This window comes from Macrobrachium nipponense, chromosome 11, assembly GCF_015104395.2.
Source record: "Macrobrachium nipponense isolate FS-2020 chromosome 11, ASM1510439v2, whole genome shotgun sequence".
In the NCBI taxonomy this organism is placed as follows: Eukaryota; Metazoa; Arthropoda; class Malacostraca; order Decapoda; family Palaemonidae; genus Macrobrachium; species Macrobrachium nipponense.
Genome location: NC_061087.1, coordinates 91,089,110 through 91,105,020, shown reverse-complemented (window position 1 = coordinate 91,105,020; position 15,911 = coordinate 91,089,110). Strand labels below are relative to the sequence as shown.

At 35.7% G+C, this 15,911-nt stretch overlaps 1 protein-coding gene across 3 annotated transcripts in view; it reads left to right on the top strand.

The window, feature by feature from the left end:
- Positions 1-12,839: 12,839 nt before the first annotated feature.
- Positions 12,840-15,911, top strand: part of LOC135207212 (uncharacterized) — a 14,916-nt gene continuing 11,844 nt past the window's right edge. Inside the window, exons 1-3 of one of the 3 annotated variants that reach the window (XM_064238837.1) lie at positions 12,842-13,026; positions 14,152-14,260; positions 14,959-15,039. In XM_064238837.1, the coding sequence (XP_064094907.1) occupies positions 12,964-13,026; positions 14,152-14,260; positions 14,959-15,039 (253 nt within the window). In that variant the 5' untranslated portion in view covers positions 12,842-12,963. Of the gene's footprint in view, positions 13,027-14,151; positions 14,261-14,958; positions 15,040-15,911 lie in introns of all 3 variants that reach the window. The other 2 variants (XM_064238827.1, XM_064238844.1) reach the window with 2 other exon arrangements.

Sequence of the window (15,911 nt, the reverse complement as noted above, 5' to 3'; positions counted from 1 at the left end):
CCAGTAAACGTGAGCTTTGGGTGTTTAAGACTTAACGTTAGAAATCGTGATAATTCTGTGACAGTTTCCTTGACTGAGCTTTATTTTACAAGGCTCTATAGTTATTTAATCTCACAATACTAACTAAGTTCTGTAATTATATCCTACCACATGACTTTCTGAATTTACCAACAGGTGTTTTAATTGTCCAGAAGTGCTGGTGTACTTTGTAGGTTTATATATTTATACTTTCTGTATTTACATATTTAAATTTGAGTGGCTTAAGGGATCGAACCTTCCCCGAGAAAGAGTCAGTGAATTAGAGAGACTAATCGCAAGGGAGAAAAATAGATAATGTGATTGCTGCAACGAATTGAATCGGCAATGGGACATCCACTCGACTCTGTTGAAGGATTCAAGGACGCAGCGCCATCGGTGTGCGTTGAAGTAAATGATGTCGTTTAATGAAATGAGCTCCGCTTAAACGTAATTTGGTAATTACAACAAATTTACCTGCTTGGCACGGTCTTGAATTTCACGATAGTACTGGCGAATTAAACATCGATGGAAATGGAGTGTATATGGGGGGGGTACTTTGTCGTCAGGGTGGTTGTTGGAAACTTTGGAACTTGATAGGAAATTAGGAGGGAAAATAGTGGTAACATACGTGTAATGTATCATAGTTTTTTAAAGATGCCATTTATTTTCCCTTCGGTTTTTTTTTTTTTTTTTAAGAAAACTATTGAGATGGCCTTTTTGTTTGTCCGTCCGCCCTTAGATCTTAAGAACTACTGAGGTTAGAGGGCTGCAAATTGGTATGTTGATCTTCCACCCTCCAATCATCAAACATGCCAAATTGCAGCCCTCTAGCCTCGGTAGTTTTGATTTTATTTAAGGTTAAAGTTAGCCATGATCTTGCATCTGGCAACGCTTTAGGTCCCAACAACCCAAGCACCACCGGGCTGGGGTTGAAGGTTTCATGGACCGCAGCCAAGAGTTTCATGGGCCGTGGCTGAGAGTTTCATACAGCATTATACGCTGTACAGAAAACTCAATTGCGCCAAAGTTTTTTACTTATTATGGTGGTCTACCAAAATCTTTCAAAATATTTTTAGGGCAGTTCTGGACTGATTCATTCTCGTCATTTACTTATGTTTTGATATAACTTAAATCATTGGTAATTGAATCTATAAGAACAATTAACCTTTGAAATGAAGAGTTACAACGAAACCCTGCTGTATGTATATTTGTAGATGAATAAGACTGGAAATATTAAATAAATTCACCTTAGGGGTCTTCAGTTGGATAATCTATCCCTATTGGAGTTTTTGTTGTAGCCAAGATTTTCTGGTGCTTTGCGTACAACACAGTATTGATAAAATTGTGCAGTTTTTAATTTTTAAAAATCCAAATTTTAATGCCAATGACTGGAACGGAAACTGGAAGTAAAAGCTATCCTGTGATTAGACGGTAGTCCAATAATTTAGCTCTTCTGTAGAGAACATAATGTTTAAATGCATCATGCATCTTCAGAAATTAAAAGCGTACTCTTTAGTGACAAAAGCAGAATTATTTTTCAAATGTGCCCTTTCATTTTTTCCTAACAGCAGATTATATAAATAATTATACAATTTTCTTTCTTTTCACTATTTCCATTGGTCCCTCCCTTTCCCTTAGATTTGTATGTATGTGTATTTTTCCAAACATATAGTTTGACTCCAGTCTCTAATAATCAAGGATCTCATACACGTCCAACACCCCATTGATAAAGAAATGTTCTTGTAGGATTCAGAGATCATACATTGTACGTTTAATTTTGTCGTCTGAGCCATGGATTTATCGACTTTTTTCATATGAGTCTACATTAACTTGCCTTTATTTTTCTTCGTATTAAGGCGATGAGCCGTCTTGTATCCAGGATGAATATATCTCGTTAAACTGACACAAAAAAAAAAAAAAAAAAAAAAAACTGAGTGGGTGGCTCTGAAGGTTTAGCGAGAATGAAATGAATGCTTTCCCGCTTTTTTGTAAAGCTGATCAATTGGAAAGATCTCTTGTCGCTTCTTTCAATAAGAAAAATATATATTTATTTTACAGCCACTGAACATAATCTTTCATATGGTGTTTTACGCAGATAATATGGCACTGCTGTCCACGAAGGAGACTAATGAGCACGTTATTTCGGAAACTGCTTGTTTTACGTTAAAGATGAGAAATGTAAACAACTCTAATTAAGAAGTATATCGGAAAATTTACTTCCATTTTGAAAGATGCTGTTTAATTGGTATCAGATGTGATTCCGCTGTTTTAAAGGATGAGTTACGAAGGGCTTTGTATTTGTACTATCTTACACGCATAGAGGAATCGTGTTTGTGTGCTTATGTATATGATTGATGTAGGTATAGAATCATACACACACACACACACGCACGCACACACACACACACACACACGACACACACACACACACACTACACACACATATATATATATATATATATATATATATATATATATATATATATATACTGTATGTGTTTGTGTGTGTATTTTTTGATACATGTATAGATTCAAACGTATTTATATAATATGTGTGTTATTTTTTAAATGCGTGTATGCATGATATGCACCAACTAGATCCATACATAAAAGGTATGCGTGAACATATTGCTATACTTTGTACTTTCAAGGTTATTATTATTATTATTATTATTATTATTATTATTATTATTATTATTATTATTATATTGTACCTGCAACATTGAATGTCGGCGCAGTAAAAGGGGAAGTATTTACTTCCGGTATAGCTTTGTATCCAGGGTGTTTTTGTGACTTGTTTTTGGGACTGATATTCCTAAGGATCCGCTCCTTAGGCCCATAGGCACACAAGAGCCCCTGGCGTGGGAGAGCAGCGGGTGCGATAATAGGATTAGTGGCTTCCTGTAAGGGAGTTACATTATTTTACTTGTTTCGTGTCCTTTTCAGAGAAGGAGTGGTCCCGCTGTCAAGTTTTGTTGGTCTGGTTTGTGAAAATTACATTTCTTTGACGTTATATTATTATCATTTTTTTTAGTGATAACACGTGTTTTTATATATAGTTTGAGGGTCTTTAACATAATTTTTAGTTCAGTTATTTTGGTTTATTAAACATTCTTGTCATGTTGTGGGTGTTAGATGAACGCGATTTTAATTTTATATTTCTTTCAACATAATGTTCTTGTTGAAATTATTATGGAGTTTCAAAGTATCAATGACTAGATCGTGAAGCAATCATATATATATATATATATATATATATATAATATATATATATATATATATATATATATATATATATATATATATATATATATATATATGTTGTCAGGATAATGGAATTCTCTCTCTCTCTCTCTCTCTCTCTCTCTCTCTGTGTGTGTGTGTGTGTGGGTGGTAGAAATACGCTGTAACAGCTGTGACACAGATTTAGGTAAGAATCTCTTTGGGTGCTCGCTTCATCTCTTATTTCTTGTAGAAGGACACTTAACACCTGTGCTTCAGAAAGCTAGTTAATACGTTCTTCCTAAATTTTGAATCTAGAATTGACGCCCATTCCCGTTGTTGTCTCCGTAATTAGATGATTTTGCTACTTCCATAGATATTGGATCGCTCTCTCTCTTTCTGAGTTTACAAAATTCGGATTTTTCAAGGAACAAGAGGCCGTTTTGGCAATGTGCCAGATAGAGACCACAGCTGACTCTCTTTCTCCCTCTCATACACATGCAAAAGGCAACTTGCCTCCATGAAAACAACCCATTTTTTTTTTTAAAGAATCAAGATGCCCAGTCGGCATTTAGCAGCATGTTTATTATTTAGAAAGAACGATGACATTTATTATAAATCGTTGTACTGTTGAATGATTTTGCTTAATTGAATGACAGACATTTCCATTTTTCAAACGTACTTGTATTTGTGTCGTTGTAGTGCGATAATTTATCTGTTGTTTCTGCCTTCGCCACAATTTTATTATCAAATCGGCTAAATCATGGGGGGGAAATGAAATTGAATTATGGATGTATGAAATTACATTACGTGGAAATTCTATTTAATAATGAAGTTTGAGTTCCACTTTACCGTAAGTGTGCTTGATTATATGAATTTTTCGTACGAAAAGAATTCGGAATTTTTGAATATAATATATAATATTCTATATAATATGAAGTTTGACTTCACTTTGCCGTAAGTGTGCTTGTATTATATGAATTTTCGTACGAGAAAGAATTTTTGTATAATATATATATATATATATATATATATATATATATATATATCATTCGAGCTACAAATGTCCTTTAATATCTAAATTCGCTCTACCTCGGAATTAATATATTTTCATATATATGTACCGAGGGGAATTTTTAGTTGATAATAATTTCGTCCCCCCATGGGATCGAACCACCGTCCAAGTGGACGGGAACGAAATCAGGACAGGCAGTGACGCTATACGTTTATATCGATTCGGACCTTACAAATCACCCTCGAATTCGGTGCTTTCGTAATTAGAATCGATATGAAACCCCGTCTACCATGTTAGCCAATTCGAGTGTTTGACCCACATAGCCTTTGACCCACGTAGCCTTTTGTTATGAATAATTATCAAATTGAACCGTGATTCATTTATATATCATTCGAGCTACAAATGTCTTTTAATATCTAAATTCGCTCTACCTCGGAATTGATAAATTTTCATATATGTACCGAAGGGGAATTTTTAGTTGATTATAATTTCGTACCCCCATGGAATCGAACCACCGTCCAAGTGGACGGGAACGAAATCAGGACAGACAGTGACGCTATCCAATCAGCCAACAGAGACGCCATATAAGTTTATATCGATTCGAACCTTACAAATCACCCTCGAACTCGGTGCTTTCGTAATTAGAATCGATATGAAACCCCATCTACCATGTTAGCCAATTCGACCGTTAGACCCACGTAGCCTTTTGTTATGAATAATTATCACATAGAACCGGGATTCATTTATATATCATTCAAGCTACAAATGTCCTTTAATATCTAATTTCGCTCTACCTCGGAATTGATATATTTTCATATATGTACCGAAGGGGAATTTTTAGTTGATAATAATTTCGTCCCCCCATGGGATCGAACCACCGTCCAAGCGGACGAGAACGAAATCAGGACAGACAGTGACGCTATCCAATCAGCCAACAGAGACACTATAAGTTTATATCGATTCTGACCTTACAAATCACCCTCGAACTCGGTGCTTTCGTAATTAGAATCGATATGAAACCCTGTCTACCATGTTAGCCAATTCAAGCATTTGACCCACGTAGCCTTTTGTTATGAATAATTAAAGTGTCTCTGTTGGCTGATTGGATAGCGTCACTGTCTGTCCTGATTTCGTTCCCGTCCACTTGGACGGTGGTTCGATCCCATGGGGAACGAAATTATTATCAACTAAAAATTCTCCTTCGGTACATATATGAAAATATATCAATTCCGAGGTAGAGCGAATTTATATATTAAAGGACATTTGTAGCTCGAATGATATATAAATGAATCACGGTTCGATGTGATAATTATTCATAACAAAAGGCTACGTGGGTCAAACGGTCGAATTGACTAACATGGTAGATGGGGTTTCATATCGATTCTAATTACGAAAGCACCGAGTTCGAGGGTGATTTGTAAGGTCAGAATCGATATAAACTTATAGGGTCTCTGTTGGCTGATTGGATAGCGTCACTGTCTGTCCTGATTTCGCTCCCGTCCACTTGGACGGTGGTTCGATCCCATGGGGAACGAAGTTATTATCAACTAAAAATTCCCCTTCGGTACATATATGAAAATATATCAATTCCGAGGTAGAGCGAATTTAGATATTATATATATATATATATATATATATATATATATATATATATATATATATATACATACATTTCGTTTATGTATGTGTGGGGAGAGAGAGAGAGAGGTTATGAAGGAAACTGTATCAAGTTTGGTACGATAAATTCTTTAGCGTTTATAAACATTTCTTCCAGGAAGGGTATTATTATAGTCTTATTTTTATATTAGATATTGCTTAAGCGATTGCATGAAATGTTGATATACCCTAATTTTGTTTCAGCTGTCGGTCATTTTATTTAGCAAAAAATCCTGAAAGGTAGTATGTTAATGTATTTTTGCAAATTAGTAGGCAAATTCATCTCGAAGACAATAAGCCTATTCTTTATTTTCATTAAATTGTCAAAAATATTTTGATTTCTGATATCGATTCTTCATAATTGCAAGAAGGGCAATTGATTCATATGGGCCGTTGATAGAGTCAAATTTCTTCTTTTAAGGTTATGTATTTTAAAGCTTTGTGATGCTTATTGATTTTTATTATATACTAGCGTTGCAGCAGAGACGGGTACAGATGTAATTGTTATGCAGATATTTAATGGGGTCCATTTTACTTGGGGTTGAAGGCTGCAGGCCTTTCAAAAATTGTCTATTACCTTCTCGTAGGTCTATAGAATAATTTTCATTTACTTTAGCTATAAAAAAAACTAAGTGCTAAAAAATTATTATATAATGATCTTACAATCTCTAGGACTAGAATTAGATTAGTAACAGTCGGCCATGAATGATTCTCCCCAAAAAAGATCGTATCCAACAAACGTTTCCTTGATAAAAACTTTAGGCAGCTTTTCTTGCTCTTGTAAAATGCTGCTTGCCAAGATAGCGAGCGCGTGCGTGCCTACGTGTTCAGGAACAGTTTCGTTCTTGTTTGTGTTAGGAGGAAATGGAACAGGCCGGTTCCGGAAGTGTCAATATGAAATGGCCGGGTCGAGCGAGGAAGGGAGCCAGGCATCGCCCAAATGGATTTCTCGCATAGGCGGCCCCGGTGATGGTGTCAATAGGGAAGGCGAGGAGGTCGCCTTAAGAGAGAAAGATAACAAGCTGGAGGGAAGAATCGGCAGGAAAAAACCTTTTTCTTGCTCTGTTGCTACAACAAGCTCTCTCTCTCCTCTCTCTCTCGCCTGCTCTCTCTCTCTCCTCCTCCATCTCCTCTCTCCCCTCTAGATTACAAAAGTTATTTATGACTCTCTCTCTCTCTCTCTCAAGATTACCAAAGATATTTTCGAAGATAATCAGTTTTTTACAAATCAACATGGCATTGATTTTCTGTGGTTAAGTATTGCTTGAATGTTTGAAAAATAGAATCTCTTATGTAATAATTATTTATGAAAGTTCATCGTAACATATATAGACAGTATTTTCGTACTTTTTGTACTTTTTGCTCATTATCCTCATGTATTTCGACTTGCAATTTACAGAATACATGGTATTTGGAATTTACAGAATGCATGTTATTTTGAATTTACAGAATGCATGGTAGTTGAATGAATTTACAGAATGCATTGTTATTTTAATTTTGAATTTTAACAGAATGCATGGTATTTTGAATTTACAGAATACATGGTATTTTGAATTTACAGAATACATGGTATTATGAATTTACAGAATACATGGTATTTTGAATTGTATCTCGTGCATTAAAGAGGCGCTTTAAACACCGAAAGTAATTCAAGCCTTTTACCTCGACAGTGATGTCCCTTAGGATGAATATATTTATGCTCGCAAAAATGGCGTTTTTTGGACAATTGTAATTTTTGAAAAATCATTTACGAAAGCCTCGGCATTTTCTCGTTTTCAGTGCAAGCATTAAGAGCCGAGAGACTCTCCGAGGGACCAGTTCTTGCACAAGTCAACATAAAATTCGCAACAACTGCTCTTTCCCTCTCGTTTGTTTACGTTTTACTGCAAAGGAACGTCTCAGGCGTCACGCTTCTCCCTTTAGGGTAGGACTTGCTGGTGTTTAAGAATTGTTGGGTGGAATGCTTTTATAAAGCATTTGAATACTGGATAGCTCTCTCTCTCTCTCTCTCTCTCTCTCTCTCTCTCTCTCTCTCTCTCTCTCTCTGTTCTAAGATGGTTCGTTGGTGAAAAAAAAAGTGTGTATCTCCAAAGTATTAATAATTAGATGTCTTGAAAGTACCATCGGCAAATTAATGCTTCAATTCGCATAATAATAAGGCAAAAAGGTGCATGGTGCTGTTTGTAGGGACTTCGATATATTGTTGATGGGCTTTCCATGTAGGTTTATGAAGTTGCTCAAGTGTTTTGCACACCATTAAAATGTGAGCGTGTTATTCCTCTCTCTCTCTCTCTCTCTCTCTCTCTCTCTCTCTCTCTCTCTCTCTCTCTCTCTCTCTCATTCTGTACATTCATGTGCGGTACACATCCCGTCATACATGATAGGTGGGGTTTGACTAATATCGTCTTTTAGTGATATATAGCACCTGTTCAGATGATTTCTCTCTCTCTCTCTCTCTCTCTCTCTCTCTCTCTCTCTCTCTCTCTCTCTCTCTCTCCTTTATATACATGTGCTCTATATGTCCCATCATATCATATAGCTACATTTTTTATTAATATTGTCTGTTTTTCATGAATAGCACATTTCCAGATGATTTTTGTCAACTGGACTTTGGCAAAATTTACGAATTACCGATCTGTACCTTAAGGTTATTTTTAAGGTATTTTCTTTAATGATAATAATAATGATAATAGTAATAATAATAATAATAGTAAATGTAATAATGATGGTGATGATGATGATGATGATGATGATAACAGCGGCACAAGATCAGGCCCTAAGAACCAGGTGTGTTCAAAGAACGGTAAATGGACATAGCATCTCACCCATATGCAGGAAGTGTGATATTGAAAATGAGACCATAAACCACATAGCAAGCAAATGTCCGGCACTTGCACAGAACCAGTACAAAAAGAGGCATGCTTCAGTGGCAAAAGCCCTCCACTGGAGCCTGTGCAAGAAACACCAGCTACCTTGCAGTAATAAGTGGTACAAGCACCAACCTGCGAGATTGATAGCAAACGATCAGGCAAAGATCTTCTGGGACAATGGTATCAGAACAGATAGGGTGATACGTGCAAATAGACCTGACGTGACGTTGATTGACAAAATTAAGAATCACTCATTGACGTCGCAATACCATGGTACACCAGAGTTGAAGTGAAAGGGAAAAAATGTATAAGTATCAAGACCTGAAAATAGAAATAAGAAGGGTAAAGAACATGCCAGTGGAAATTGTACCCATAATCATAGGAACACTAGGCACCGTCCCAAGATCCCTGAAAAGGAATCTTTAAAAACTAGAGGCTGAAGTAGCTTCAGGGCTCATGCAGAAGAGTGTGCTCCTAGAAACGGCGCACATGCACAGAGTAAGAAAAGTGATGGACTCCTAAGGAGGCAGGATGCAACCCGGAACCCCACACTATAAATACCAACCAGTCAAATTATAGGACTGTGATAGGCTCTCTCTCTCTCTCTCTCTCTTCTCTCTCTCTCTCTCTCTCTCTCACCAAAAAAAAAAAATAATAATGTTAATAATAAAATGGAGGAGAAGAAGGAGACACGAAAAATATCTCATTATAATATTCTATCTCATACCAGGACATTTTATATGAAAATTGTAACTTGTTTTCACCACGGCCTGTATAATTTAACCTTTAAAGCAAACATCATTAATAAATGAATAACATCATTTAAAGGATTACCGGGAAGCTGTACCAGCCATGAGATATTTAGAATGCCTAAAATCCCCTTTGTATTAACGACTGCAATTTAGGTAACTAAGGCTTCAAAGAACGTATTCCGAATAGGAAAGTAAGGCCCTTCACCAAAAAAGAGAAAGAATGATGTTAACATTGAGCCTGAATTCTCTTTCCCTGCAACCAAATGGACCAAATTTAATCTGTTTCAACTGCAGAAAGGGCTTCGTAAGAGCAGAGCCCCTGTTCAAAAAAAAAAGACATATGTTATTTCTCAATGGATATCTCTAACTGTTGTGCAACAACTTAATTGCAAAAGGAAAATGAATTCATGTTTTTGATGTTAAAATGATGAAATTATTTCGCGTGTTGTAAATGTTTTTTTGTTTTCTCGAAAGTAAATTTGAGATATACGTAGGTTTCTCCCGTGTTTTTGAATTATTAGTAAACTAGTGATTTTTATAATTGTCTAAATTTGAAAGAAATATATTTTTCTTAGACGTTTATTTACATATGTGGATCTTTTTTAGTATATGTTTTTTTTAATGTCATCTACGCCATCTTTTTATTTTTTTTTATTTTTCACTCTTTGAAACTACGCTTCATCGGCCATGTTTCGGGATGATTAGATAATTAAATGATTGAAATGTCTAATCTCGTAAATGCGATTATTTTATTCATCCCTTTTCGTCGAGAATTAATGTATGTGAGCGGAAAGCTCATCCTGGATGCTGATTTCAGAAGACTCAGTGGGGACCATGATTGTGCTTTGGGAGATTCAGTGTGGACTTTGAGCTCTGTGTTTTAGAGCTTCGGTATATATATATTTTTTATGAGCGTCACTGCTGTCCTCTTTCCCCCCATCTCCTCAAGGGAAAATGCTCGTTACTCCCCCGTCAGTATTACCAGAAATGCAATGACGAGCCTCTCTCAATACTGCATCTGTCCCTCTTCCCGCCATTCTTCTGCCTCTGGAGAGTGCCACCTCAAGGGGGGAGGGGGGGGGGGGGCTGGGTTGAAATTTCCTCTCTCATTCGTGAATTTATGATTTATCCGGAAGACTTTTTATGGTTGGTTTTGTGGAATGGAAGCTATTTTCGCATTCTTCGATCTTGTAAGGGATAAAATTATATTGGGATAAGACAATGGAATTAGAGACGCAAAGTTGTAGAGATATTGCCTTCGTTTATCTCTCTCTCTCTCTCTCTCTCTCTCTCTCTCTCTCTCTCACACACACACACACACACACACACTTGGTAATAGAGCATCAAACGTCTGCTCTCCCTATAACCGAACGCGTCTTGGAGGAGTTCCGTCCTTGCTCTTAGTTATTTTATATTCTAATTAGAAATAGAATTGCTAATTCGTTGTGTTTTTCTGTGAACAAGAAATGCACCAACTTATGAAAGCCTGTCGTTCCTATTTGGACTCCAATGCCATTAGGTACCATCTGTCATTGCCTGATCATGTGTAAACCATCATTTACCCTCATCGTAACGGGTTAGTGTCATCAGTGCACCTCACGGAGTGCATTGTAGGCTTTACCAAAGGTTCTTGCAGCGTCCCTTCAGCCCCCTACCTGCAACCCTTTTCATTTCTTTTACTGTACCTCCATTCATATTATCTTTCTTCGATCTTGCTGGTAACCCTCTCCTATCAATTATTTCAGAGTGCAACTGTGAGGTTTTGCTCCTGTTACACCTTTCAAAACTACGTACTCTCAATTTCCTTTCCGACGCTGAATGACCTCATAGGTCCCAGTACTTGGCCTTTGGCCTAAACTCTGTATTCCTTTCCATTCCTTCATTGACCCTCCTCTAATATTTTTCATGTTTATTTTTTATATGAAATTTATTAAAAATTTAATTTTGTCTATTTAATTTATTTCGGTGTCAATTACCCAGATGTTGTGACGCCAGATATAATACACAATCAATCAATCAATCAATCATCGACACCCGATAGGTTATTTGTAAAGTCTTGTCTCGGTTAAGGTAAATGAAACTCATTTCACGGCCAGATCGGTTCTATTGAAGGGCCGTCTTTTCGGTCATCCTGAAAGCACCAAAGCAGCATTCTGTTTGTGTTGAAGATGACCTAATCATGGTATCTTAGGAAGGGGCAGTCAGCTACCTATCTGTATTTTCAGAATAGCGGATATGCTAGAAATAAGTCAGTCGAAGTTTCAGAGGCTCCGAGTGTGGTGTAAAATACTTGTAATAGTAAATGCTATTTTAATATTTCCGAATGTATCCTGTGCAATGATGGGAATATTTAATGGTTATGTTTGTTTGCTTTCTTTTAATAATTATTTGTTTTTCAATCCTTCCTATTTTATTTCATGGAAGTTGGTAACATTTACCTATAGATTCAACAATGTGTTTGAAGACATGTTAAAAAATATGTTCATTTGGCAGAAGAATCTTCGGAGAATAATATATTCTATGTAAATTTAAAGTATATTTTTGCGTAAAAGATTAGAAATAACGAAGAAATAGAATAAATCAGCAAACTGATAGATAGTAAATTTTTTCATTCATATACAGCCATTGGTCATAAGCAGATTTATTTGATGATATAAAAAGCTTATATATCGTTGAACTTATGATATTGTTAAAAAAATCACACAGTCAGAAAGACTGGTAAATCATGAAGATACTGTTGACCTTAAAAAATGGTTCAGAAACACGTCCTAGATTTTCATATTATTGTTTAGCTGGGAAGTGTCCAAGGTATCACGGATGTTTTGCAAAACGTACGTAATGATCTCCTTTCTTGGAAAATCAATTCTAATTTGTACCTTCAAGTCACTCCCACTAAGAATTTTCGAATGACTGCATTGTTATTAATATTGGAATGTTATGTGATTTTAAAGGTATTGTTTAAGTCCTTGAGCTAGCAATTTCATAGGAATTTTGCTTCGAGTTATAGTCAGCATCATCAACTATTGACAAGCCTTGCGAAGAGAAGCGCTGCAGAAAATCCATAAAATACAACTAGCGAAGCACTTTGGTATCCCTTAAAAACAAAGCCCACTTTATATCATTTTCAGGGACTTCCCTTTTATTTTTGCTTTCATCATATCAAGGACAAGGAATAGCAAAGTCCTGGCAACGTCTTCTAGTGAAGAATTGTTGCAACAACTGCCCAGTATTAGAAAATGATCACGTCGAAGTGTACACAAACTCCGTTAGGTAAACCTACCTGGTGACGTATCATTTCAAGGTACGAGTCTGGGTTAAACAACACAGACGTGGTGCTTTAAGAGTGCTATAACAGTTTCAGTGTGATCTCCAGTCAGGGAGGTTCAGTGATATTTTCCACAACCGCTTCGTAAGATTGTTTAATTAAGGAATGAAGTATGTATTCTACACTTTGGTGTACATCACTGGTCCACATTTTTGTCTTCATTCAAGGGTAAGGCAACTTCAATTTACGATTTGCTCCCTGTATAAACCATAATGTAGATCGTCTGTATATTAAGGCATTGAATATAGCCAGTTCAGTTGAGGAATTTACAGCCTTCGTAGACACTAGTTGATTTTACATCAACTAGTTTCATTTTAACATGTGTTTCAACTTTAAATCATAGACATTCTGAGCTAAATTCAGTATGGTCATCACCATTTTTCGATTACTCCTAGCTAAATAACCAAGTAATTCACTTGGAACCTACATAATCACCTTCTTGCCTTAAACCACACTGCCTTAATCATAACATAATTATTTAGACGACTCCCGAGTCATTACTCAGCTCTTGTTTACAAATATCCCGTCAGAGGTATTTGTTTATATGTGGAGGGAGAATTGAACCATAAGATTGCTGTCTTCACTTCCATTTATTCAAAATATGGTCAGAAGTTTATTCATCACTTTGATCATCAGGCTTCCGCTTCTCCTTAAATTTTCGGTTCTTAATAGCAACGTGTCGTAACTTTCTTAACTTTAGGTGGTGGATGGATTTTTTTAGATGTAAATTACAATTAGTTACCACTCAAAATTATGCAAAAAAAAAAAAAAAAAAAAAAAAAAAAAAAGCGCTCAGGCAGATATCTAATCTTTTAAAAATGTAGAAGTAGCAGTAGGCAAAATGAATTTGTTGAACAGAAGACCAGCGAAGCTCAAGATTAAAATCGATCCAGTTAGATGTTTTATTCTAATATATGTATTTTGAAATAATAATTTTTTTCTTGTCAGAAGTGTGAATAACAAAAGACCTTAATTATATTTGTAAAATATGAATGATGCGTTACGTAAGAGTAATCGTTGCGATGCCAGTTGATATATACTGACAAATCAATTGTGGTCTTGTTTAGCCGAGAAGTCTTTGCAACGCCTTTTTATGATATTAATCAATTAATTAGATTCATATGACAGAACATATATATATCTGTATGGCAGAACAGCGTATTTCTTCATAACAATCTAACACGTTCGTATGACAGAACGGTCGGCATTTGTAGAGACCAATCAAATGTTATTCATATAAGGCATTCGTGGTTTTTATGAGGTTAATAACTGACGATGCTTACTAACTTTCAGCTTTCAGTCATGGTGTCAGGCCAGCTGTCACCCCTAAGCGCAAGGTCAGATCTGAATTGGGATGATCAACAGTATAGTTATGTCGTGAAAACGAGAAGGCTGTCCAAAAGTAAGAATTTTTTTTCTTATTATTGTAATTAAAGTGTTATAGTTTATTATTACAATTACCTTTTGTACTATACGAAGGGAGACTGCGTTGACCTAGCAATGCTTTCCGTAGGAGTAGGGTGCCCATATGTGATTGCTTTTCTAATTGTTAAGGAATAATATATAATTCTTTGGCCAATCACCACAGGGATATTTGTTGCAAAATTGTGTATATATATATATATATATATATATATATATATATATATATATATATATATATGGTATATATGTGTGTGTGTGTGTGTGTGTGTGTGTGTGTGTGTGTGTGTGTGTGTATCATCTATATAGTATATATATATATATATATATATATATTTATATATATATATATATATATATATATAGTATATATATATAGAGAGAGAGAGAGAGAGAGAGAGAGAGAGAGAGAGAGAGAGAGAGCTGTGCATATTAGTTTTACCTCCTTCATTCTTGAATGTTATCCCAGACTTGGCTCTTTATACATTGGATTCGTGATAATCGTGGGTATGTCTTGTTAACAACAATAGCCCCTTGTGGCTCTGTCATTATAATTTCAATTATAAATGACACATCCGTTCATGCAAAATAGAGTCAGTACAGGAGAGAATAACGGAAAGAATTCCACGATCCTGAAACTAATGTCATCATAAGCGTACCTTTCTGGGTCTCTTCCAGCCGACGTATTGTACAGTAACCTGTTAGCTGCCGAAGAAAACTGGAGCAACGATAGCTGTATTAAGTTTGTAGAGGCAAGAGGTGAGACAATAATGAAATTATTTCTAATTTTCTAAGTATGGCTGTTTTTCTCAAGACGTGGTACTCACACACAAACACACACACAGAGAGAGAGAGAGAGAGAGAGAGAGAGAGAGAGAGAGAAATCAAGATATGAAGGCAGTATTGCTATGGATTTATATTTAAATTACTATTAAAATGCAGACATATAATAGGCGTCAATATGATGAGGTTATTGTATTGCATGGTCTTCTTATTCAGTATAAATGGTTCGGTAATGATTATATCTGGTTAACCAATGTTTTCCATTATATTTATTGGAAAACATAATCGTTTTAGAGTGTAGTTCACCTTTGGTGAGGCGGTAATATTGCGTCAAACTTATTTTACAATTCATAAAATCAGGGAACTGGTTTCATAATTCCTGTTTGATCTTTGACCTCTGTATGATCTTCACATTTTAACTCACTTTGCACATGGACATCATCATTGGTTTGACCTAACTCTGAAACGTCAGTTTCAATAGTGGACGTTACCAGGTATGAATTCTTGTCAAATGTAGTTCAAAATTAAATGCCAATGTTGAATTTAGTTTGCCCTTTGACCTCTGTGAATTGAACATGACCCCACCTTGCCCGTGTACTTAATTAGTAGATTATACCTGCTCCGTATGAATTCTGTCTCATATGGTTAAAAAATTATTGTAAAAGTTCAATACACATTTGACCTGTGACTCTAGGTATCAAGTTGACCTTGATCTTGTCTTGGCTTAAAGGGTTCGCAAACTATTCTTTGTTAAAGGTAGCGTTAGTTACCAATTGCCAACTTGCTAAGTACATTTTGATAGTGTATATGTATATATATACTTACATACAAATATATATATACACATA